General features: G+C 42.8%; 1 protein-coding gene across 1 annotated transcript in view; it reads right to left on the minus strand.

Annotated features, from left to right (window-relative positions):
- Positions 1-22,656, minus strand: part of LOC310782624 (plastin-3) — a 46,897-nt gene extending 24,241 nt beyond the window's left edge. The window contains exons 1-3 of the mRNA XM_083643308.1: positions 22,582-22,656; positions 3,082-3,186; positions 2,323-2,474 (exon numbers count right to left, since the gene is read on the minus strand). Coding sequence (XP_083499434.1) covers positions 2,323-2,474; positions 3,082-3,142 — 213 coding nt within the window. The 5' untranslated portion in view covers positions 3,143-3,186; positions 22,582-22,656. The remainder of the gene's footprint in view (positions 1-2,322; positions 2,475-3,081; positions 3,187-22,581) is intronic.
- Positions 22,657-23,072: the final 416 nt, after the last annotated feature.

Consider the following 23,072-nt stretch of genomic DNA (forward strand, 5'->3'; position numbering starts at 1 on the left):
CTGTATCTCTGAACTATCTCTTTAATCAAATCACCCACATTCAGGCTATTCTATGTCATCTCCTTTTGGTAACGTAATATTTTTTTCACTTCCATTCACAAAGCCTATCCGGCTGAAACTGCTGTTTTTGAGATATCTCAACAACTGACTAAAGAAAAAAAGGAAAGTCAAGCATACCCTTGTTTTTTCCTACCAGTTGTGATATCATACATAACTGTGGCTAAACCCACATAAGAAAACAGCTGAATCCTAAAATACAGTCAGCAGAAAACTACTGCATGACAGCTGCCCAAAATACTAAGACTATGAATGAGCCCAAATTCATATCAGGACTGAAACATCTGCTGGGTGAAGTTAACGTTTGTGCTTTACGTCAGGATAAATTTGTAGATATATTCACTTGTAGAAAGCTTACCAATACAAGTTCTCCTCTTAACTAAACAGCAGGATTCATACAACTTTTAAGGGTTCAATTCAACCATCTATAAATACGCAGTTAGAGCTTTTCAAACACAATAAAGTCTTCATAAATTCATCTCTTCACTTTTAGCTGTTTTCAATAGTCTGGGTTAGGCTTGAACAATGATCAAATGAACTGCTTTTGCAGAAACACATTTTTACAATCATCCATTCCAATACTGTGAGGTTATGTATGTACATGTAAGGTATGAAAAAAACTGCTGGTTGTGGTTGTCTCTGGTGGCTGAGCAGGCCGAGCCTCATACCATGACACGGTGCTTTTGAATTCTCAAAGAAAGAAAACACACAGCGAGCTTTTGATCTTAACATTTTGAATGTTGCTGCGGCCGGCCGGCTGACCAGCCCTGTACCAGAGGCTGCCCCTATGAATGACTGCTGTCTCATCACAGCCCTGTACCAGAGGCTGCCCCTATGAATGACTGCTGTCTCATCACAGCCCTGTACCAGAGGCTGCCCCTATGAATGACTGCTCTTTCATCACTGCCCTGTACCAGAGACTGCCCCTATGAATGACTGCTCTTTCATCACTGCCCTGTACCAGAGACTGCCCCTATGAATGACTGCTCTTTCATCACTGCCCTGTACCAGAGACTGCCCCTATGAATGACTGCTCTCTCATCACAGCCCTGTACCAGAGGCTGCCCCTATGAATGACTGCTCTCTCATCACAGCCCTGTACCAGAGACTGCCCCTATGAATGACTGCTCTTTCATCACTGCCCTGTACCAGAGACTGCCCCTATGAATGACTGCTCTCTCATCACAGCCCTGTACCAGAGGCTGCCCCTATGAATGACTGCTCTCTCATCACAGCCCTGTACCAGAGACTGCCCCTATGAATGACTGCTCTTTCATCACTGCCCTGTACCAGAGACTGCCCCTATGAATGACTGCTCTTTCATCACTGCCCTGTACCAGAGACTGCCCCTATGAATGACTGCTCTTTCATCACTGCCCTGTACCAGAGACTGCCCCTATGAATGACTGCTCTCTCATCACAGCCCTGTACCAGAGACTGCCCCTATGAATGACTGCTGTCTCATCACAGCCCTGTACCAGAGACTGCCCCTATGAATGACTGCTCTCTCATCACAGCCCTGTACCAGAGGCTGCCCCTATGAATGACTGCTCTCTCATCACAGCCCTGTACCAGAGGCTGCCCCTATGAATGACTGGTCTCATCACTGCCCTGTACCAGAGACTGCCCCTATGAATGACTGCTCTTTCATCACTGCCCTGTACCAGAGACTGCCCCTATGAATGACTGCTGTCTCATCACAGCCCTGTACCAGAGACTGCCCCTATGAATGACTGCTGTCTCATCACAGCCCTGTACCAGAGGCTGCCCCTATGAATGACTGCTCTCTCATCACTGCCCTGTACCAGAGGCTGCCCCTATGAATGACTGGTCTCTCATCACAGCCCTGTACCAGAGACTGCCCCTATGAATGACTGGTCTCTCATCACAGCCCTGTACCAGAGACTGCCCCTATGAATGACTGGTCTCTCATCACAGCCCTGTACCAGAGACTGCCCCTATGAATGACTGCTCTCTCATCACTGGCGAAACAAAATACTGGAACTCACACCACTTTGCTGACCTCATTTCCTCATTCCCTGAGTGTTCAGCTCCATTGTGCATGTAGCCAACACTCGCCTGCTAAAAGCAGCTTTGCATAGCTGTCCTGCTCCGGAACCAGTGGTGCTTTAGTCAGAAAAGAAAACAGACCAACTAACACCAAGAAAATCTCTGACCACTACGGAAAACTTGCCAAACCTGCTCTGCTGGTACTGACTTTTTGAGAAGAGTACACAAGCAGTTCAGAGCTCCTCGTCAACGTACCGCCACAAACTCATCGAAGCTGATCTTATTATCCTTGTTGCGATCGAGTTTCTGGATGATCTCTCGGACCCTGTATCCAGGCAGGGGAAGGTTGGCCACTTTGAAGAGCTCATGGAGTTCATAGTCACAGATAAAGCCGTTGCTGTCAAGATCTATAGGAACACAATAAGGAGGATCAGACACCAGCAGGAGATATGGTACAGTTGAGTCAAAGAGGTATTACATGCTCATGTAATTAGACAAGTGCACTAGCACTTTCTAGATAGGTGGAGGTGGTGGGGGGGTATGCATGACTGGACTGAGTGAAACAGCCTTGACATTTAAAAGTCCACCTGTGTTGACACCAAAGTGCTGTGGTAGCACAGTGTTACACTAACAAAGTTACAGTTAGAAAATCACCAAACTACTTCCTGGTATGCTACTGTAGGATGGCCCTAGAATGGAACTACACAACCAGCAAGAATGATGTTTTCTTTTCTTAACCTCTGTCTAATAAAGTGATTCTCTATCTCTTTTCACAAAATCAAGGAAAAGCCAGAACAGAAGATTCAGGCATTTTTGTGCCGGCTTCTTGAAGTACGAACCACGAGAAAAGTATGTCATCCTAATTCATGTTCTTAAAGTTTAAACATGTTAATCTGTTCCTAATAAACTCAAAAATTAGGAAATGTGGAGGAAATCGCATCTGGGCCTCAGACTCTCCAGATGTTTCACCATCAATGCAGGGGCTGTAACACAGTAATATTGACTTTTACTCACCAACTTTCTCGAAGGCCTCTCTCAGGTCTTCCAGCTCCTCTTTCGCAATCTTTCCTGCCATTTTCCTGTGAGTGACCTGAGGTGGTCAGTCAGAGAAAGGTGGGGCTGTAGAGAGAGAGAGAAAAAGCAGGCTGTTCATAGCTGCAAACTCATGGAGAGTGAAAAAGGTGACGGACGCAAAACCACTCAGAAATCATTCACTTAAGTGCCCTATTTTGGGATCAAAAAGGTGGCCGTCACCTAAAGGTGACTAGTTTGCAGGTATGTTAAAAGGGGCAGAAGGGCGGATAACACTCCTTTCAACCCCTACAAATGCTGGAGCGTGAAGGGAGCCAGTCCTTCACAGCAGCCTGGCTCTGTCTTCCCTGCTCCTCGCTCAGCAGTCACTCCGCTCTTCTCCCTCCTCTCATCCTCTTCTGTCAGAACTAGGGCTGTCATCGTGTACATGGCTAACCGGATATTCAATCATAACCGTTTAGAAAAAACAACTGACTACACGTCTGCGTCACATCAGCTGTGGCTGTACCTTTAAGACAGGCAGCTTTACGACAGTCTGCAATGCTGGAAAGTGGTGTGGTTGTAATTGTAAACATGGAGCCAGTGTGACCGCATGAAAATAAAATGTTTAACAGTTATGTCGTGGTCCACAAGTTATTAAACATAACATTGGCGACGAGGATGAGGGATTCTCTGCTCTCACCTCTCTCCCCGTTCCTCGCCCTGCCTGGCGAGCCGCCGATCCCGTGGGTTCGCTGGCATGAATCCTTTGAAACGTTAACACTAGGGCTAGCTGATGCTAACGTTGAAACGTTAACACTAGGGCTAGCTGATGCTAACGTTGAAACGTTAACACTAGGGCTAGCTGATGCTAACGTTGAAAGGAAGAAAGCCCTGCTGATACACAATCTGGGAAACGAGGGCAACTTTTTCGTACTCTCGGACCCGCTCCTAATATGTGGACTGTGTCACACTGCTGTCTGGACATTTTGCTGCTTAACAGAATGTAAAAGCGGATTGTTTTCCGTCAACATCGGTAGCAAGCGGGTGAGTCTGTCTTACTGTGTTTAATTTCTCATCAAAAATAAACTGTTTAACGCTAGTGGTGATAATGCTGCCTGTAAACTACAGATGATAACTTTAACATTATCCTCTTCTGTCAGAACACCAGAGTCACTCTGCTCTTCTCCCTCCTCTTCTGTCAGAACGCCGGAGTCACTCCCCAATTTCTCTAGAGCACTGGTCCTCAAACTTTTTTCACGTCAAGGACCCCTAAACTGACACAGACTAGACCATGGACCCCCATTTTATCAGACTTTGTCCCAGGGTCCCCATCTGATAAGATTTGAGCTTTTAGATGTTTTATTACAGAAAGTGTATGAAATCCATGAGCAAAATAGTCATACAAATGTCAAATGTCATCATGTTACGTATGGATGGAATTATAGTGAAAAGAGATTATTACCCTTTTTGTTGGGGACCCCCTGGAACCCTCTCTCAAGGACCCCTGGAGGTCCCCGGACCCCACTTTGAGAACCACTGCTCTAGAGGCTAAAAGCTACCCCCCCCCCGAAGTCTCTCACATCTCCCCCCAGAAGTCCCTCACATCCTCATGTACCGGCAACAATTCTTTAAAGCGCTGGGCAGATAGATAAACAGAGAAGATCAGCTGGTCACTCCAGTTCATGATGTCAGAAAACATTGGAGGGCTGTTCCCCCGCTTCGAGTTCCGAGCTGAAGCTGGGAGCCGCGTCAAACCAGTTTGACCGCCCTTAAACACCACTTTGCCTGCAGCCATTGAGAATAATAGGTGCATTTGTTGGTGCTAGCATCTGAGGCTTTCCATCTGTCCAGAGCTTTAGATTCTGAATTATTTTTGCCTCGTTATAGACCCGTTTTTATATAATGTCTTTTTGTCTTTGTAAAGCACTTCATATAGAAATGCTCTTATCATTATGGTCAGAGGAATATTCTCAGTGCACTATATGACCTTGCACCTTGTTCTCCCTGTTGCCCTCAGGGAGAAGATACAGGGTTCCGAAAGCATGCAAGCATGCAAGCATACAAACCGCCTGAGGAATAGCTTCTTTCCGCAGGCCACGAGACTCCTCAATAAATAACACAAACACCTGTATTATTGTCATTTGCACACCTCCACTGACAAGTGGACACTTTTGGACACTGTGGACACTTTTTATCTTATTCTATTTTAATACCTTATTGCTTCTTTATTACCCTTCTTATTTTACTGTTTACCTCAACTGCCTTACATACACTGTTTACATTGTTTGCCCTATTTACGGTAACTATATTGCCCAATTGTTGTTGTTGTGATTGTGTGCTCCATTTGTTGTTTGCTGTGATTTTGTACCTATTTACCTACTGCACCTTGTCTGTAATGGAGCCCACAGCATAAGTATTTCACATGTGCGTACTTGTACAACAGAGTGACAATAAAAATATTGACTCTTGAATCTCATTACACTGGTTTCTTGTAATTTTGGTGATCTAAGATTATTCCTGAAAATGTACTAATAATGGGAGACACCGTGATGGAATCTAATATTATGTGACCTAACAGATGGAATATTTGTGTAACCTCAGTTAGCTCTCCAATATTCAACAAGCATGATGACCATAGAGACCATGTGGGTAATGTGTATATTTGAGGAGTGAAAACCAGCACCCAGAGAGACTCATCTAGATGTAGAAATGCTTGAGCTATAAAGCAAGGCAACAGCCTTCCTATGCTCTATTGGTAGAGGAATGCAATACGCCTGAGCAGAGTGCCGCGTTGCCAGATACAGCTAATGGTTTCCAGCCCAAACACTGTTCAAAAACTACCAAAACACACACAAAACTGCCCAAACAAATGCAGGTCTATGGAAACAAGCGGCTCTGTAAACCCGCCCAAGCCCACCCCTCCCCCCCAGCACTATGCAACCCAAACCAGTCCAATTTGGCGGAAAACCTGTCAATCTGGCAACACTGGTGCAAGTGTGCTTCACTTCTAACAGAGAGGTGAGCGGGGTGTGCTCTGCCGGTCCAAGGCTAAACTGGAATGATAGCATTCCTTTCTGACCAGCGTTTTCACAAAACAAAGCTCAGGCGGACAGAAAAGGTTTAGGCTGACAGTAATGAAGGAAAACAGCTTTCCAGGACAGAAAGTGTCCTGATCCTTCATTTCCACAGCTGATCTCCTGGTCTGGAGTATACAGATCCTGGTCTGGAATATACAGATCCTGGTCTGGAGTATACAGATCCTGGTCTGGTCTGGAGTATACAGATCCTGGTCTGGAGTATACAGATCCTAGTCTGGAGCAGAGCCATCTAGATAGAAGAGTCCCGACATATCCATTCACTCCAATGGACCAGTTTTTTACTCTCAAGAGTTCCAGGAAGTAAGGTCCTGGATTAAGCAGCACTGTCGAGTTGCAGCAAAATAGACAGTTTGTGTTGTACTCTGAAAGGGTTTTTACCCCCTTTAATCAAATTGTAGCCTACATTATCAGCTTTATTTTAGCATGCAAAAGTAACGCAAGACCCATTCCTGGCTGTTCATTGGCTAATGAGTCTCGCATTTTGGTCCTCCGCTGACGCCACTCTCTCTCTAGAGGACACTAGTCTGGAGTATACAGATCCTGGTCTGGAGTATACAGATCCTTCATTTCCACAACAGGAATGTGTCCCAGAGAAGCTGGGCAAGGCCAAGTCTGACTTCCATATTGCTACATGTGCAAAACACCATTCAAATATTGATGGGGTGATGCACAGTAAAAAGAAATGGGTAATAATCCATCTGTTTTATCATTCTAAAAACATAATTGAAGAATCTAAGCCTTTATCCTGGGGATCTAGTCTCTCTGAGTCTATCCGCAGTAGCTACTAGCATCACAGGCACACATTCAAGAAGACAAACAATGGACAAACGTGCAACCTCCTCCATGAATGAAACTATTGATAGTACTGAGGAAAGACATTTCAGCAGCAGCCGTGCAGGGACCAAGATGTGACTCAGTTCCTACAATGCTATTTCATGATCCTAAAAAAGCATGCGATAGTATCTAGGGGTGGGAATCAGCAGCAGCCTGTTGCACCAGCTGAACGTAAATTCTGTCTTAAGTTAGGGTGTAAAGTCTACACTAACTGCTACGTTCAAACTAGTTAGTTTGACACTAAAGTTGTGTCTTTGTTTAGTTGCACCACGGAGACGTAAGATACATCTTAACTACCGTAAATTCCGGACTATAAGCCGCACCGGTGTATAAGCCGCACCTGCAAAGTTGACTATTTTTTTCTTATATAAGCCGCACCGGACTATAAGCCGCGGGTGTTTTAATGGTATTTTTTTTATTTTTTTTTATTGTGTTTTAATGTTTAATTACCATATGTAAGGGTTCATGCACAGAGGGGATTGTCGGGAAAGAGATGGCTGTTTGAGGAAGCTCCCATTTATTAACATTTCAACAAAACAACATAACACAACACCACCTGTGTTGTTATTTACAGTGCACACAGTGTCATACAGTGTCATACAGTGTGGTGAAAAGAGGGCAAGAGAGGAAATTAAAACAGAAGTGGATTTATAGTTAGAAAGAGTGCTAAAAAAGAGATTTTTTTTTTTTTTTTTTTGGAAAAAATCCATAGATAAGCCGCACCGTTATATAAGCCGCAGGGGCCAAAAAAGGCCAAAAAACGGGAAAAAAGGTGCGGCTTATAGTCCGGAATTTACGGTAGTAGACCGTAAAGTCCATACTAACCAAAATAGTGTCGCGGAAAATGACGTTTTCACTTCCTGTAGCCAATCAGCGAAAAGCACGGTGGAAACGGTGTTTATTTACCGTTGTTTAATTAAGTGGAATGAAAACAGTCGGGACATGTTGCACACCGCAAGTTAGTGCTTTCATATTTCATCAACACTAACCAAATGAGAACGTTATTGAGTAACGTTCATTTAGGTTCATATTACTGTTAACGTTTATCTGTGAGCCCCTCATCAGTATTGTAGGCTAATTTACCACCATCCTGCCTCACTAAATTGTTGCGGTTATTTTAATTTGTATGCAGTGCTGCAGCTTGTGGGAAACAAAAGCATGAGTCATAAATATCAAGGGGTGTAATAATTGATCATGGAGAGCGCGTTGCGGACGCAAAACAACGATGCGCCACGGTGCCAAGTTGCAATTCGTGCCAACTGCTATTTTACGGAGGACTTTACACCTAGTAATACGTAGGTGTAAAATTTAAGTTCTAACTTATGCCTACGTTGTAACTATTTCACTTGGTGTAACCCAAATATTTTTAGTAGTGCGTAAACTCTGACTTAAGGTGCGTTCACACCGACCTATTAAAGTTTTTCGCTGGCGTCGAGTTTACATACAAAGTCAATGCAAACGAGCGATTGAGCGTATATTCGCCTGGGAGAAAAATCGCTGGGCGTCCGAGCGGCAGAGACAGAGCGATAGAGAGAAAATTCGCTCGTCGCTCGAGATGAAATATCCCAACTCGAGCGAAAATACGCTGGCATCAGTCGCTCGCCGCTCAACGCTGATTGGCTGCCGTGCGAGAGCGAGTCAAGGATCACACTGGCTTGGAACAAACCGCTGGTTTATTGTGTGGCAACAAACCACATTGACAGGCTGACAGTTGACATGAAGTGAAGTCTGTCCTACCGGTATGGAGCTCGCATTAGGAGCACGCTGATAGGCTTTAGCTTGTAAACAATGACGGTGGCTCGTAGTGGACAAATATCATGACATTGCGTAACGTTATATCCCCCACATGTCCGTCATTTCGTGTGCCTGTTGATGAGCGATTTAAACAGAGCGACAGAGCGATTCCAAAGGGTTGACTTGAGCGACAGAGCGAAAAATAAATATCTCGGTGTGAACGCACCTTTAGTGAGACTTTACGTTCAAACTAGCTTACGTTTCAACTTACGCACAGCTGGTGCAACCCACTGCAGATGCCCACGATACGATACTAAAACGATACTTGAGTCACGATACGATAGTATTGCGATATTGCGATATGCTAGTATTGCGATATATTGAATATTGCGATATTTCGATATATTGTCACTCCTAACTCCTTTTCCTACCTTTTCCTTGACCTCACCGGAAACATGCAGTGTTTTTTTGTTTTGTTTTTGCCCCACATGTAGGCTAAAATTATTAAGCTTCTCTGGACTCAATACGTCACTGCAGGCGCGGACTGCACCATCGGGCGCTTCGGGCAGATGCCCAGTGGCCTGGCATGGCATGGCCTGCAAAAAGAATAATAATATCGATACTTGGCGTCCAAATATCATCAGGCAAAATATTGCGATACTATGGTGTTATCGATTTTCCCCCCACCCCTAATAGTATCTAGTGATGAAACTTCTCGAGCGAGTTGCCCAAACAAGGCCAATCAAATGACATCATATTTATGTTTGTATTAACAATCCAAAAAGCCAAACGCACTAGGGAATAGATTCTAGGTAATAGCAAAAACAAGGCTAAATTTGTCCATGTCTGAAACAGACACTTTTTTTTAATATATATATTTGACTCACTGAAAGAGGGAGAACAGAGTGTTTTTCTTGTACAAATCAGGGCAAGTACGAAGTCCTGACTAAACGATTAGGAAAATGACGATGCGAGAGTTTCTATATTTAACTTTTCTCCAGAAGGATGTGAGGCAGCTGAAGTCGGCCCAACTACAATAAAGGCCTACAAACATTACCTCATTTGCCAACCCTTGTCACACCCTCGACAGGGAGGAGAAGAGGGGTTAAGAGCACAGATGGCAACAGACAAATGTGAGGGGTGTCCCTGCTGTACAGAAGAAAAGAGGGTTTGTTAAGGCACCATAAACCAAGGCAATAGATCCTTTGTAACATTAGAAAATGAGTCCTGAGTGTCAGGCTCTGAAGACAGTTGCTGTCCTTGACAGCTGGACTGCTTGCTTGAGAGCACAGAAACATTCCTGCACTGTTCAACTAAATGTAATGGCAGCCTCTCAAATGCAGCAGCTCACTTTGCCTGGAAGCATGACAATACCTCTGATAGAGCTCAGACACATTAATGAAATGTCAATACAAAGGCAATGCTTGGCTGCAATTAATATAACAGTACTGTACAACAGAGCATAATGATGCTATCAGTTCTTGACTTATGTTTAGACTAAACCGTGTAGGATCCCCCCCCCCCCCCAAATTAAAACAATGTTCAGAATTTCTAATGCCATATGAAATCTATTACATTTTTTCCAAATTCCACTGTATTTTTTCCAAAATTAGTTAGGGGTTAGGATTTTTCGTTTGTTTTTTTGATGATGATTTGGCTCTCTCAGCCTCTTCAACATGTTTCTCAGAGTTAATACCAAGTTGTGAGGTGATGTAAGGGTCCCACGCAAGACCCACCTCCCCTCTCAAAACACCCCAATCCAAAATTGAATCATTTAGGCTCGCCCGCTGCACGGGGTCACCACTCGCAGCTCGGCTGCTGCGTGGCCTCGCCTGCTGTAGATAGATAGATAGATAGATAAATTTTTATTTCTGTGTCATGCACCATATTCAAGGTGCCCAGCCCGTCTGGGCTTACAAGACACAAATCATTCAAGTTCAACAATACAAACAAATCAACAAACAAGGTACAAAATGCTCAAACATAAACAAGACAGAGTTATATATTCAGATGAACAGCTTCTCCATTCTGAGATTCTGTATTGGCATGCGCAACGCAGAATCTAGGTAGGGACCCGAGACAATCAAATTCCGGTACACCATCGATAATATCGTATCAATAATCGTCAGTGATGTCACATAGTTAGAGCTGGGTATTGGTTCAAATTTCAAGAATCGATTCGCTTCCGATTCACAAGGTTGCGAATCGATTAATTTCGATTCGATTTGATTCGATTCCGATTCGATCGATTCAATATGTTTTTTGAGCTGTACCCTGAATTACATGTCCAGTTATGTAACACAGGGGTTCCCAACCAGCCAAGTACCGTAAATTCCGGACTATAAGCCGCACCTTTTTTCCCGTTTTTTGGCCTTGTTTGGCCCCTGCGGCTTATATAACGGTGCGGCTTATCTATGGATTTCTATGGGAAAAAAAAAAAAAAAAAACTATTTTTTAGCACTCTTTCTAACTATAAATCCTATATAACTATAATAAGTTTTAATTTCCTCTCTTGCCCTCTTTTCACCACACTGTATGACACTGTATGACACTGTGTGCACTGTAAAAAACAACACAGGTGGTGTTGTGTTATGTTGTTTTGTTGAAATGTTAATAAATGGGAGCTTCCTCAAACAGCCATCTCTTTCCCGACAATCCCCTCTGTGCATGAACCCTTACATATGGTAATTAAACATTAAAACACAAAAAAAAAAAAAAAAAAAAAAAAAAAAAATACCATTAACTCATTAAGTGCCATAGACGACCTAACTCGTCTTACATAATCCAGCGCTTAAGTGCCAAGGACGGACTAACTCGTCTTACATAAAGATTTTTTTTTTTTGACGGTGGGACATCAATCAACCCCTTTTACATCTTCGAGATAACTATTTGGAGCAAGAGCATGTGTGTAATCTATTTTACCGACCACTAAGTGGCGACAGAGACCGAGAGAAGTCACAGCCACGGGACCCAAAAGCCACAAAAGCAGCCGCCTCCCGCGGAAATGGCTTGGCGATTTTACAGTCAGAAGCCCGGACACACACACACAGAACGGACAGAGATCCCTTCCCCCCAGAGCCGCGCAGCAACGCGCGAACACACACACACACACACACACACACACACACACACACACACACACACACACACACACACACACACACACACACACACACACACACACACACACACACACACACACACACACACACACACACACACACACACCGCTGGAGCAAGCCATTCAAGGAAATGGCGACGCGATTTTACAGTAATCCATTTCAGACTCGTCTTGCCCGACAGGCAGACAGGCAGGCAGGCACGCAGACAGACAGGCAGGCAGCAGCAACGCGCTTCTGACACGCCCGCTGTTAGAGCCAGGAGGAAGGAGGAGAAGACACACGGAGGGAGGAGTTTGAATGAGAGGGGTGTTTCCTGTTGTTATGGAGGAAATTACTGTTCAAAACTATTGTTTAGAATGTCTGACGGTCTTACTGATGCCAAAAATGAATGGTTAAAGTGACTGTTTCACAAAAAGCCATTTATCTCTGAATAAATTTCCAGACGCTGAAACCATGCTGTACTCAACGGCTAATATCTACATAACTACTAACTCTGCAAACTAACTCTTTTAGACAGAGAAAGCACACATTCTATTAGTTATTTTTAGATGATTGATGTTCATGAATTCTTAACAGAAAAGAATCCTCGGCTGTTCTAAAATGAGCCAGAATCGTCAAAAACACCCCTGGCACAACTTACCTACAGGAATGAAAACATGGCTGGCATTCAATGTGTTAAAACACCCGCGGCTTATAGTCCGGTGCGGCTTATATAAGAAAAAAATAGTCAACTTTGCAGGTGCGGCTTATACACCGGTGCGGCTTATAGTCCGGAATTTACGGTAGATACATGGGGAAAAAAGGTTGCAGACCTGTTGTCAATTTTAATGGTTTTAGTTACACATATATTTACTCATTTACTGATTTGATTTCAGCCTATATAATTTCTAAAAGTAGATATTAATGATCAAACATTTCCATTCATGTAGCCTACAGTATTTATGTTTTTGTTTAAACTACAAACATAAATAAACGTCAACTTGAAACTATGTTTCAACTACCACACACAGCATAATATTTTAGCCTGTTTATTAACTCATTGAGTGCCAATGACGACTAAAGTCGTCAATTCAAAAAGTAACGTTCAGTGCCAATGACGACTAAAGTCGTCAATTGTGTTTTTTGACGGTGGGACGTGGATCAAAGCCTCGTGCATCTCCTGTAAAAATATTGTAGCTATTGAAGGTGTATAACCTATTTTACGGACCCATTAGGTGGCGACAGTGCTCTCCAGATTAGAGAAAGTTGAGGAAAAAACAGCAGAAAAAGCCCCATGATGAAAGAGAAACCGATGCATGAGCCAGAGCGGCACAGATTGCTCTGGCTGCCTGGAGCCAACGTTAGCTACGAACAGCAGTCAATCCGCTCCCACAAATGTCTCTGTCTCTGCTGCATAGCTTCTCCACACGATTAGCCGCCAGAAAATAAAACCAAAGCCAAACCATTCTCATGAGAATAGTTTGGCTTTTCAGTGTCGCGCTGGGAGCCGGCGCACAAGGCTGAGCGCTCCGAAAATAGACTGGGTGCAGCGCACTTTGAAACGCACAGCAGAAAAGCCTATAATCGGACGCAGCTTCATCCCAGCTCACAACCGAAACCCCAGAAACGCAGACGAACACGAGCCCCATCCAGACTCCCCAGACGAGCGGCCGCCATCTGAACATGGATCCGTGAGGCAGCAGAGCCTGCCATAGCAGGCAGCAGAGACTCGCCTGACACACGCAGCAGCCAGCACAGCGAGCAGAGCCACCAGAGACACTCCCACGGAGGAAGAGTTTGGAGTTGAGGGGGGTGTGGGTGCTGTTTATTGAAGGAAATTACTGTTCAGATGTTTCAGGTCAGAAAATATTAGTTTCAGAGTCAGTGATTTGCTTGAAATGCTTCATTTCACAAAAGGCTCAATATCTCAGCTTCTAGATGGAAACGCCTGTTTTTGCTGTTTTTGACCTATCTTCTCCGGCTGATAACTAAAGAACGGAAAATGATATCAATAAACTTTTTTTTGCTGCTGATACAATAGAGTCTCATCGTTCTTTGTGCGTGTTCGGTGTTTACATAGTAATATCACACAATATTCTGTGGGCCTCGAGAAATCACTGAAAACGCTCTGAAACTCTGGCACTGGGAGCGTCCGTTCTCCAAAAGTGGCTGGCACTCAATGAGTAAAAAAAAAAAAAAAAAAAAAAAAAAAAATCGATCTCTGGACATATGAATCGATAATCGAGGATTAAAATAAAAATCGATTAAAAATCGGAGAATCGATTTTTTTAACCCAGCCCTACACATAGTATGCTTCTTTTTCCCCTCAGAATTCTGATTTTAATCTGAGAATTCTGACTTTAATCTCAAAACTCTAACTTTTTTCTCAAAATTCTGACAGTAACTCGGAATTCTGACTTTAATCTCAGAATAGTAATGTCACATAATGCAACACTGTTTGGATGTCACCTACAATTACCACTCATCACCATAGGTGTCACCCAAGAGAACAAAGCTTAAATTTTCGCAAGTGACCCTAATCATCTCTTCGGTAGTATTAAATTATGTGTGGTGGATATATATATATACTGTGTATATATATATATATATATATATATTATATATATATATATATATATATACACAGTATATATATAAACTTCAGGCGACCCTATTTCAATTCCATGTGACCCACCTAGGGCCTGTGTCCACCTAGCGTCTTTTTCCGACGTTAAACGCCGGGAGTGCGCTGGGAAGCACTGATCTCGGCGCACAATATAACAAGGAAGCAGTCTCAAACTAACGTTAGTTCAGTGTGGTAGTAGCTTGATAGCTGAAAGCTAGCAAGCTAACAACACAGGTAGGCTACGCTATTAAAAGCAGTAAGCACAACACTCACCAGAAATATTAAGTGTCTAGCCAATCTGCTCCCACAATTGAGCCTTTCTGTCTCTGTTGCGATAGTTTCTCCATATGATTAGTTGCCAGAAAAGGAGCACCCGACACCAGCGTCTTTCTGAAAAGTTAAATTATTCTCAGCTGGGAGCGCTGGGAGCCGGCGCACAAAAACGCCAGAGCCCTCTGAAAATAGATGCTGGGTGCAGCGCACTTTCTCTAGACGTCCGTGTACGCCCGCATACGCTCTCCCCCCATTGGAAACAACTGAAAAAAGACGCTGGACCTGAGGAAAAGACGCTAGGTGGACACAGGCCCCTATGACAGTGTAGGGCCTATCATCAGTGATGTCATAAGATGATTTTTGTTAATAATGATGTCACTGATATTGATGTTTACAAACGGCCCAAATTCTAATCAATAGGGTGATCATATGTGATTGCATACAACCCATGTGTTTGGGATTGATGTTGAGAAGCTGCCCATGTGCAATTGAGAACAGTTAGTGTGAGAAAAGCACTGAATTATGTAATCTGCAGTTCCCACCAAAAAACTCTTGAGGTCTATCTTAGAACAAAGACGGCCTTATTTTAGTATCGAGTGCTGTGTAAGAACCACGTAAGAACTGACGTATTTCGACCTTGCAGGTGGCCATGCTATCTGTAAACAGAAGACGGGAGTAAGTTTCCCGTCAGAGCTTATAACAGACCATTGTTTAAAAACCCTAATACTGATGATGTCATAGACATTGTGACATCATCAGTGATGTCATCATTATTGACCAAAATCATCTTATGACATCACTGATGTCATAGGCACTGATGATGTCATAGGCATTGTGACATCATTAGTGGGACAGAGAAAAACTCACTTGCTCACTTTTATATAAGGAGGATGGATCATTTAGGTTACTACTTACTACAATAATTAGATCTACTTTTGATCTTGATAATGAGGTCTACTTTTATCAATGTCAGCCAAATTATGGAAAATTCTGCAATATTCCATGTTTTTCAGTCAATTCCATTTTTATTACCAAATTCCATGATTCCATCCGTTTTTTCCATTTTGCAGAAATCATTGCCCTACATTTCTAAATGAATTCAGCTACATATCTTCTGATAGAGTGAAAACAACACATGCAAGTCCCACAAACACAAGCATTTCCTTCCAAGTACCAGTTTTAATTGCTAAGCCAAAATCAGCAGATCCAACACCATTTATTTACGATTGCCTTTGATGGATCTTTCAGTCAATTTAAAGAGGAGGGCTGCTCCCAGATGGCAGAGTGAAATGTGTGGAGGCAACAGACCCTGCCCTGCCAGTGTTTCATCCACACAGTTACATGGGAAATGTGAGGCACACAAATAGACTGGGCATCCTTCCCAAGTGTGGTCAAGTTCATGTGCACACACCCAACATAGTCTGGAGAACATGGACATTTTCAGCCCTGTCACAATCACATGCAGATGTGAAGCAAAGCAAACCGGCTTACAAAGACGACGCGCTCCATAACACTAGCCCTTCACTTCCTTTTTCAGGCTGTGTGGGTAAGATAAGCACAGGCATGCTGACAGGTAGGGAAGAGGTGATTAAAACAAACAAGTTCAGTTTACACAACTCTACATACACATGGCCATAGACTACTTTAAAAAAAAGTAGTGAGTGTGACGTCACTATTGCTGCACGATTTCGGGAAAAGGTGCGATTGCGATTATTGTGGACAATATTGCGAACATTTTATTTTTCCCCAAAAAATTCTGAATACTGTGTTTTGCTTTTTATGCTAATTTTACCATCAGAAATAGTGTCTGATATGCTGGCTACCTGACTAAATCAAACATTTTACCATCAGAAATAGTGTCTGATTGATAGGGCTGGGTATTGGTTCAAATTTCAAGAATCGATTCGATTCCGATTCACAAGGTTCCGAATCGATTAATCCCGATTCGATTAGATTCCGATTAGATTAATTTCAATATCGATTTGGTTAGTGATACTAAAACATGTTTTTTTAGCTGTAACCTGAATTACATGACTGTCCAGTAGGGGTGTCACGATACACTCAGTTCACGATACGATACATATCACGATACTGGGTTCACGATAACGATACGATACGATACGATTTTAACAATATTTTTTTAAACTTGAATAATGACAATATATGACTGGAAAAGTAGTATTTTATTTGAAATGCACAAATACAAAAGATGCTGTTGTGGGAAATTGTTATTACAATAACAACTAGAAAAAACATGATTGGAGATAAGGCTTATCTTGAAATAGAATGAGTTACACCGTCACTTAGATTTACTTTGAACTAAAGGTTTCTCAGCAGTATAAATTCTCATTATGCATCTTCAGTTTTTCTTCAAACTCAAACAAGACTTTTCTTAGTCTATTTTTTATGCATCTTCAGTTTTTCCTGTCAAGTAAACAGTTTTGCCAGAAACTCAATTGAATGGTTTCTCTCCTGTATAACTTCTCATGTGTCTCTTCAGAGACTTGTTCAACTGAACTACTTTCCACACATTGAACTTCAACAAACAAAGACGTTTCTTTGTCTATTTAAAAAAAAAAAAAAAAAAAAAATTGCGATATGAGATTTCATCTCAACGATACATATCGTGACGTTTTACTATCGCGAAATTTCGTGGGACGATATATTGTGACACCCCTACTGTCCAGTTATCTAACACAGGGGTTCCCAACCTTTTTTGCGCCAAGGCCCGGTAGATACATGGGGAAAAAAAGTTGCGGACCAGTTGTCAATTTTAATGGTTTTAGTTACACATATATTTACTCACCAGGTGGTAACAAAGGGTAAATAACAGCCTTTTCATTTGTCAATAAAGACACTTTCACAAGTATGCACAGTGATCTGATTTCAGCCTATATAATTTCTAAAAGTAGATATTAATGATCAAACATTTCCATTTATGTAGCCTACAGTATTTATGTTTTTATTTCAACTACAAACATAAACGTCAACTTGAAACTGTTTCAACTACCACACACAGCCTATAATTAGGGATGGGGCCGATCCAATCCAATATCGGTATCGGGTGCCGATATTGGCACTAATTCCCGGATCGTAATTGATTTTTTTTTTTTTTTCCCCAATTCCAGCGCACAAGGGGCACGGGCCGTAATTTGTCCATGTATAATAGTATCCTTCTTTACCTTGTATATTTTCTTAATTTTGTCTGCTTTTTGCAAGGTATATTTAAAAAAAAATCTTTAATTGGCCAAATTTTTGCCTATACTCATATTGGTATCGGCATAATATCAGTATCGGCAGATATCCAAATTCGGGTATTGGAATTGGATCGGAAGTGAAAAAAGTGGATCGGTGCATCCCTACCTAAAATAGTATAGCCTATGTTTATAAAAAAAAAAAAAAAAAAAAAAAAGGCGGGGGGGTTTAATAAAAAATAATTGATCTCTGGACATATGAATCGATATCAAAGGATTAAAATAAAAATCGATTAAAAATCAGAGAATCAATTTTTTTAACCCAGCCCTACGCATAACATTACTGTATATTTGTGGGAGTGGGGAAAGTCTCCTGCTAGTGTTGATGTCCAGTGTGATGGCAGAGAAACGTTTGTTTATTTGCTGTGTCGCGTGTAACGTTAATAGACCCTTTTCATGGAGGCCATTTTGTGTCGAAAAGGCAGAATAAACACAGGTGCAAGCAAGACATTAATGAGGGTTTCCAAATTCCATAAAAAGTACAAAAAAGGCACGCACATCCAGTGAGGGGTTAAAACCAGGTGCAGGTTTCCAAATTCCAACCATGGAAGTTTGAAACCCTCATTAGTGTTTTGCTTTCACCTGTGTTTACCCTGCCTTTTCAACACAAAATGGTCCCTGTGAGAAGGGTCTATTAGACGAGGCACGCACACACACAAACAAACAGAAGTTTTTTTTTATAATCGCACCCTTTTGCGGTTATGTAATCATACGTGCTGACATCGCGATTGCGATTCGATTAATTGTGCAGCATTAGATGTCACATCACCCATTGGTTTGTCAACTCCCATTTTACGTTTCGCATTATTCAGTGTTTCCCCTAGGATGGAGCGGACGTGAAGCATGCATGCTTTGAAGATACAAATAAAAATAAATAAAATGCAAAAAAAAAAATCACTGGCAAATCACACCCTGCTGGCAGGAGGTTTATATTTCTCTGTCAGCACCAGATCTTGAGGCCTAGGTACTAGGGATGTAATGATATGAAATGTCACAGTACAGTACGGTATCTACCAAACTATCATGGTATAAGCCAGCCAGGCATTTCACAATATTACCCCTCCCCCTTTTAATTAAACGTACTATGGCTGATAAAAAAAGCATGTACTTTGCACACACAAAAATCTTAATTACCATTAATTGGCTGACTGCTCTGCTACATCGATCAGATCAAGCAAAGAGGCATCACTCTGCTTATTACATAAATGTATTTATTTGTTATATACAATTAAATCATTCCATACTCGTTTTGGCAACAAAGGCCTTCAGTGGAATGATTTTAAGATTGCAGAACAATATTTAAGTTATAGTCAGAGTAGTCTCGCTAGCCAGCCTCTCTTCCCTTCCCTCAGAGAGTCTGGCGTCGTGGAAACAGGCAACAGGGATCAGCCCGCCCCTGCTCGAAAGCTGCTCTCCCATTCGAGCGGCTGTTTCGGTGGCAGCAGGATATCCGCTCCCCCGCTTGCAAGCTCTGTCACACGCTCTGTCATTGGCTCCGACCATGTCAATCAGCTCCCATGTGTGTCGCTGTAATGCTCCCGGCCGCCGAATGTGAAAACAACGACGCTAACTAGCTAGTGTAGAAAGCTAACGGCAGAAACCTACATGCTAACTCGTTGCTACACGCTGAAAATGGCAAGTTTGGAAGAAAATTTGGATTGTGCAATAAAGAAGGCCTGCTCGGCACAAGTTCCACCCCAAAACTATTTTCCAATGGCACTAACGCTAAGCACCGCCCAAGACGAGGATGATTGGTTTACCCAAACAGAGCATTTTTTTTCGCAATCCCATAATGGAAACCTGCAGCGCCAGACTCTCTGAGGGAAGGGAAGAGAGGCTGGCTAGCGAGACTATAGTCAGAGTGACACCTCTTCACGTGATAAATACAGCTTTGTTTTTGGCTGTAGTTTGACCGGTGTGTGCATTCAGTCTGTATGTAGGCTGCTGTCTGCTTCTCACCGATGAAGCCCTATCAAGTCTATTTCTTATGGCGCACTTTCTAATGACTCCCTTTTGGAGCCTCAAGTGGCAATTCGAGGAACTGCCGATTTTGGCACTTCCGCACTGGCCTAATTTTTCACAACCGGAACTCGCCCCTCTGTAACATCCTGAGTTGTGTTCAGGGTTGATATAAAAGCATCCAAAGCTTTGACTTTATGGTGGCTCATCTTTATGGTGGCTCATCTTTATGGTGGCTCATCTTTATGGTGGCTCATCTTGCAAAATATTCAAATCCAACAGCCACATGAGAGGGATCCCTGGCAGTCAAATAGCTCACCTTTGTAGCTCAATCAAACAACTTGTTCTATAAAGAGGAACTACTATTCCCCGGCTGTGTAAGAGAAGCAGTGTGTTGTATATTTACAAGCAAGAAAAGGTGTTAACACAGCAATCCTTCATGCCCATCACAAGGGAATGTCATTAGACAGGTTGGTTCTATGTCAAGTAAACAGCCACACCTACAACGGCTAGCTATTACTAAATACTTTGACAACACAAGCACTTTAAAACATTATCCTATAACTGCTGCAAACTCTGAGGGTCACAGCTGTACGGTACAACAGGTGAAAAAGTGTGACTCCTTCCCAACAAGCCCCTGTACTTTTGTTTCTACCCAAGCCTATCCTCCTCAGAGGTAATAAATATGAGCCTATTTGTGTAGCAAAATTACAATGTGCTTTATTGAAAATGAAACAAACATACAGTAGATAGGAGCTATTGAGATAAATAGGCTACAGGCACCATGAATTAAAAACAGGCTTATTTAAGAATAAAACCAGCAAATACGAGAACAAATGACATGCCTGTAAATAGCTTTGAACACTTTCTCTGCACTGAGTAGTAACAGCTAAAGGCACCTGTTTGACATCCGGGCACAACGTAAAGTGGGGCAACCTGTTCATTTGTACAGGTGAGTGTGTGCAAGAGTGGAAACAAACGCTATGCACACTCCCTCTTCCTTCTGGACTGTCTGGTTCCTCTTCATAGAGATAGTATCACAACAAATTGCATTTCAAAACACCCAGGTGCTCTCACATGACTTTGGCGCATGGGCGAGGCAAGTATCCAAACTCAATGATCTTACCTGATTAGCAGATCAGGTAAGACAAATGTACACATACCATACATGCATGAGCAATTTGCACTCACTTCAATTAGGGATGGCAAAACGTCCAAACTCATGGCTCTTACTTGATCTACTGTTAACAACTTTACACATACCATACAAGCAATTTGCACTCACTTTGACAAGCAGTTACGAGCTGACACCAAGAGCACAATTTTGAGTGTCTCCTGGAACTGAGAATGAATCTAAAAACAGATTCCCTCATGAGTCATGTCTTTAACAACCAAACAGCTGTTAAAACATTTGTTAGGAAGGAACCACTGTCTCTCCACGCTCCCCCAAATATAGTACCTATAATACAAGTAACAAAGGCCTACTCAACAATGCTATGAGGAACCAGCAGTACTGAGGAAAGGGACAGCTCCAGCAATGAGGGAAGTTCACATCACACTTTACATCCTAAATCACAATGTTCAGTTACAAGTTGCATTTGGACAATACTGGCGGATTAAACAACAGTGATGGTAAATATGCCACTGTGATCCTAGATGTAACTGTCCAGATGAGTCTGTAGGTGAAATCTGGTGAAACCAATCAACTATACTAGTTGCCTCTTGACTCTTCATGCCACTGTGACAGGTGAGGGTGGAGCTTGTCTACTAAATGCCAGGTAAAACATTTACCAGCTAGGCACTGTCATCATACAAAGTGTCAACAAGACAAACATGGCAGTTATGTCATAAAGATCAGGGGGAGTTTGATTGTGTCACTCACACACACACACACACACACACACACACACACACACACACACACACACACACACACACACACACACACACACACACACACACACACACACACACACACACACACACACACACACACGTGGGTCCACTTGATTTAACCAATCCATATTGTTTCCATTGTGGACTGGCATCAAGAGTTCTTACCCTACAGGGTCCGCCTATCCGGCTGCCTCCGGTGTGCCCCGATGTATAAAAGGAGCATTATTAAGTTCTGTCTCCCCCGTTCGTTGCTTTCACATGGACTTTTTTTTGGTCATGTTCACAGACATGGACTAATATTTCAAAAACATCACAGAGAAACGCACACCCCAAGACATATTCAATGTAACAGCTTAGGTGATTGCCAGGAACTTAACATTTGCCAAAAGTTATCTGATCACAATTTACAGGACTGTTTTATTTTTTCTTTCTTGCAATATTTCTCCTGGCTGCCTGCCTAGCATCGTGAGCTGAGCAGACGGGATGAATAGGCTATAGTGAAGGTGTAGCTAAAGCTAGCCGGCTAGCACCAGACATGCAACTTTTATAGGCAGGAAACAATTCCTGTTTGCCCTCGCAAAGCTACCTGTCCAGACAGAACATACCGAATATCACGGAGAGAGGGCAGACTAGAACACGGGTATTTTAACACAAAGCGAGGAAACTTGGCTGCATGTCGCTGGTTGTTAGCTAGACTAGAAGTTGCACAGGAAATCGCTACTCACTTTCGGTGCTCCTGAAATTCCAGACAGCCTTGTCCGGTCTGTGGGTGCTGGTCCCGCTGCTCCTGCCTCCTCCACGTACAGGCAAAGTAGAGACAGCGGATGGAATGTTTGCCCCGCCCCTCCGGTGACGTCACCGCCAGACAGGGACGTTCCCGCGAGCCCGCAGAATCAACCGTCCCATAATAAATATGAAATAGCGAGTTTCGAAATGATCGAAGAGCACTACAGCAGTGGGAGCTGGGGCCTAAACAACATAAGCGCAGGAGGACAGTGTATGTGAATGTATTTGGTATCAAAGGGAGTTTCTGGGCCGCAAGAGGTGCCCACTTCATAACCCCACTGTCCCAGTGACACACCGCACTTCAGCCTGTAACATTGTTACATTGTTACATTACACTGACAGCAACATGGTGAATGGTGCTGCCTGGTCTGATGGTCCTGTATGATTCATGATGATGGTGCAGTGCAGTAGCAGCCTGAAGTCGCCCTTT

The sequence above is a fragment of the Poromitra crassiceps genome (assembly GCF_964638095.1).
Source record: "Poromitra crassiceps genome assembly, chromosome: 1".
Taxonomy (NCBI): domain Eukaryota; kingdom Metazoa; phylum Chordata; class Actinopteri; order Beryciformes; family Melamphaidae; genus Poromitra; species Poromitra crassiceps.